General features: G+C 31.7%; 1 protein-coding gene across 1 annotated transcript; it reads right to left on the bottom strand.

The window, feature by feature from the left end:
• Positions 1-891: 891 nt before the first annotated feature.
• Positions 892-2,264, bottom strand: LOC145141092 (large ribosomal subunit protein uL29-like). The gene is made up of 4 exons (XM_079074433.1): positions 2,128-2,264; positions 1,901-2,036; positions 1,260-1,416; positions 892-1,152 (listed from the first exon to the last, which is right to left on the bottom strand). Exons 1-4 carry the CDS (start codon positions 2,129-2,131, stop codon positions 1,078-1,080), a joined length of 372 nt encoding a protein of 123 aa, XP_078930559.1. The 5' UTR covers positions 2,132-2,264; the 3' UTR covers positions 892-1,077.
• Positions 2,265-4,153: the final 1,889 nt, after the last annotated feature.

Below are 4,153 nucleotides of genomic sequence, written 5' to 3'. Positions count from 1 at the left end.
ACATGTTGTTTGTGTTCACCATAACCCTTTTGACCGGCTTTTGACCTGTGAAAGTCGGTCAAAGGGTTGGTGAACACAAACAAGTTCGATGGTATATTGGGTACAAAAAAAAAGGAAAGAGACCAAATGAGAACAAACTCAACAGTTGGTTACCCTTCAGTATCATTTTCCCTTTACCCATTTATAGAAAATCTCACGTCATCTCTTGATCATATTAATGACTTTATGATCTTGTACATATTGATGTTGTATCTTATCCCATGAATTCGATCTTAAAGCCAAGTAAACTCAAAATTCATAGCACTTGTAATCCCATTCGTTTGTAGACTTGTCTAGAATCCATTCACAGCGCTTAATCAAGATTACCCTAATAAATATTCAAATGCATTACAAAGTTCTACATGTATGAATAATGTTATTTCGTAGGTTATGTTTTGAAGAGAAACAAGAATGAATCTCATAAAATCATTAATATGAACAACTGTTGAGTTTGTTCTCATTTGGTCCATTTCTTTTTCTTATTGTACCCAATATACCGTCGAACTTGTTGTTTGTGTTCACCATAACCCTTTGACTGGCTATCACAACTCAAAAGTCGGTCAAAAAGATTATGGTGAACACAAACAAGTTCAATAGTATATTAGATACAAAAAGAAAATAACCAAATGAGAACAAACTCAATACTTAGTTACCCTTAAGAGTCATTTTCCCTATTTTGAGCAATCTACTTATTTTAGAACCATAGACCTTAACTCGGCATTTTGAAACTTTTATGCTATTTCATTTTATGAACTAAATTTAATTGGATTTTTTAAACTATTTTCAAATAACCCCGGTAATTGAAGGTCATACTCTCGTAAAAGGGAAAGATCACACAGATTGAACACCGAGTTAAAATAACCCATTGAGACATCAACGATATTGTAGACTAATGCAAGTTCAAATCATCAAGACATACAACTCTGCCTCAATTTCAAAGCAAAATCCAATATTTAATTGAATGCTAACAACCTTCAAATAACAAAAAACTCTGATAATAATTTGAAAAAACGTCTGGAAAAAAAGGGTTTTCACTATCTATACCTTGATTGCATACTTCCTCAATGGAAAGTACTTCTCTTTCTTCTTCTCCCTCTCTGTCTTCAAAGAAACCTACACAAACAAAATATTTCAAATCAACATTACATTCAGCCACTAGAATAACAAAAAACATTCCAACTATTTTCCAAAGATTTCATTATAACAATATTTTTTTGTACCTGATGTTTGGTGAGACGCCTGCGAATAGCTCTGGTTTTCTTGGGACGAAGGTCAAGAGGAAGGTACTTCTTGTTCTTGTAAGCTTCCCTGAGCATGGCTTTTTGGGTCTGTGAGATAACAGTCAGCACCTGTGCAATCGATGTCCTCACCACTTTTCTGTAAATAAAAAATAATAATTGTAAATATAATTATCAAATTACATGGAACTGTTCGCTTAAAAGAAAATATTCAACAAACACATCACAACCAGATAAATAAAGTTTAAATTACACGGATACAGAACTAAAGTTTTAAATAAGATTTCAGCCTTCTTGAATTGACATATTTATGATACGTTTTTTTATTGATCAGGCTTTTCATCATGTGGGTATTGGAATCTGTCGATTTACAAAAGCTTATATACAGAATGGCTAAATCAAAGAAGAACATGGGTGTGCATCTCAATGTTGTCAATTTTGAAGGCGTACATTATGAATGTGGTTGGATAAAACTAGATTTACCGATGAAAAAAATCGCATTAAACCATAAACTTGTTGCAAATGAACTGGCAATGTCTGAAATCTACAATATCAAGCGAGTATACAAAAACGTAGAATACGGCACGATTCATGCATATAGAGAGGAAAAAGAAATAGCTTACATCTTGGAGAGCTTGTTGGGCGCACCACCGGTGACCTTAGCGACACGGAGAAGAGCAAGTTCGGCTTTAAGATCCTTCAACTGAGCAAACAAGTCAGCCTTGGTTTTGCCCCTCAACTCATGAACTTTGATCCGAGCTGTATTTCACGTAACAATATGGAACAAATCAGACAACATTATACAAACAAAATCAAAAGATTCATTGGATCATCGAAATGCGAAAGTTACCCATTTGATTAAGTGTAATCAAAGCAGATGCAAGCTGCAATGGAGGGTGGAGGCTGCGTCTGAAAACCTAGATACGGAAAATGGTCGAAATCTTAGGGTTTAGTTATGGCGGCTTCCATTTATACGAAAGGGTCCACAGTCCACACGATACAAAATGGGCTTAACCCGGATCTCTTACAGATTAGATTGAATCACATTACAGAGATCACTAGTTGGCCCAATTTATTTCTTTCATACCGCTAGTACCGGTTTTAAAATCGGTTTGGTTTAATGTAAAATTAATCGCTTTGGGATAAAATCGGTTCATATTTAATTGGTTTTAATATCGGTTCGTTTATGCTTTTACCACTAGTTGAAATTTGTGGGATGTATGGTAAAAAGTTTTGAAACTTTAGGATAACGATTGGATACAAATCGATCAAGTGATATATATATATATATATATATATATATATATATATATATATATATATATATATATATATATATATATATATATATATATATATATATATATATATATATATATATATATATATATATATATATATATATATATATATATATATATATATATTAATATATTAGTTGTGACACTCATGTATTAAATGGTTAATTTAAAAAAAAAATATGAAGGTCTAAATAATTGAGAACTTTGAATTTATAAAAAAATAAGAAAAATAATGAATTATTAAAATTGATATGTTTTTTATCTTTTAAATTTAAAAAAATAATACAAATAAATAAACAAAAAAACCAATAAACTTTAATTTAAATTTTTTGAAATTAGAAGTAAGTTCATTAATGAAATTGATATCCATTTATTACTATATTTATTGCATTTATTACATTAAAATATTATATGAAATTTAATAAAATAGGAAGACCCATAAAATGAAATGTGAAAAAAAAAATTAATTCAAAATTACCACAAATTGACATTTGTCAAATTGAAGGAGAGCATTCCATTTGGCAAAAAAGTTCTTTATTTATTAGGGAGGATATATATATATATATATATATATATATATATATATATCGCACTTTGAGGACTCCCTAGCAAAAGTCACGCCACTGGTCCTTATGGTTTCAGTTCATTGCGCGATTGGTCCTTGACCCTAACCCCGTCACTTTTGTACCGTTAGTGCAGGGGTAATCTTGTCTTTTCATCTTGTTGTGCATCAGACTATATAATGTAAGCCCTACCTTCGTATCCTTCTACTTCTAGTTCCTTTCTTCTGTTCTTCCCTCCCCACCCACATTCTATTCCAAAAAAAAAGACGATGGTGATATGCCACTGTGGAAGGCCGACGATTTTGGTGACATCGTGGACTGATTTGAACCCAGGTCGTCGATTCTGGTCATGCTCAAGGTTAGGAGGAACATGCAACTTTTTTGGATGGTTCGGCCCTCCCATGTGCCCTAAGTCAACCGTTGTGATTCTGGGGTTGTTGCATGGAAGAAACAATCTTGAAACAAGATTGATGATGGTGAAATGGTTACTTTGTCTGAGTTGGTTGTTTTTCTTGGTGTGTTACTTTTTCAAGTAAAAAATCAAGAAGCTTTTGGGGGGAAATCTGTGATTTGGAATCTGTGTTTTGGTCCTATTTTTGTTATAGCTTTTGAAGGATTTCCCCTGTGATTGTATGTAATGTTGGGACAAGAAAATGTAATGGTTATTATATATAATGTAAGTTTGATGTTTAGTTTTAATGTGAAATGGTATTAGCAAGGAAGCAAATTGTCAATTTGATTGCATGTAAGTGTAATGTTGATTATTAATGTGCAATAACATAACTAAAAAACTAGTTACCAAAGTGGCATTATCAAAATTGAAAATGTACTAGTTCAAACATAGTAGACCAAAATACCATTAACCATAATGCATGTAAGTGCAATATCATGTTTACAAACATATAATACCCAAAATACCTATCAAAAGTAATTGTTTCTACAAACATACCATAACCAAACATAGTAAACATGTTCTAAATTTACTTAAACATAATAGCAAAAGCATACTTAA

Source organism: Lactuca virosa, chromosome 9 (assembly GCF_052849685.1).
Source record: "Lactuca virosa cultivar CGN04683 chromosome 9, Lactuca_virosa_CGN04683_v6, whole genome shotgun sequence".
Lineage (NCBI taxonomy): Eukaryota > Viridiplantae > Streptophyta > Magnoliopsida > Asterales > Asteraceae > Lactuca > Lactuca virosa.
The sequence above is the reverse complement of the archived record's forward strand: the minus strand, read 5'-3'. Positions and strand labels throughout refer to the sequence as shown.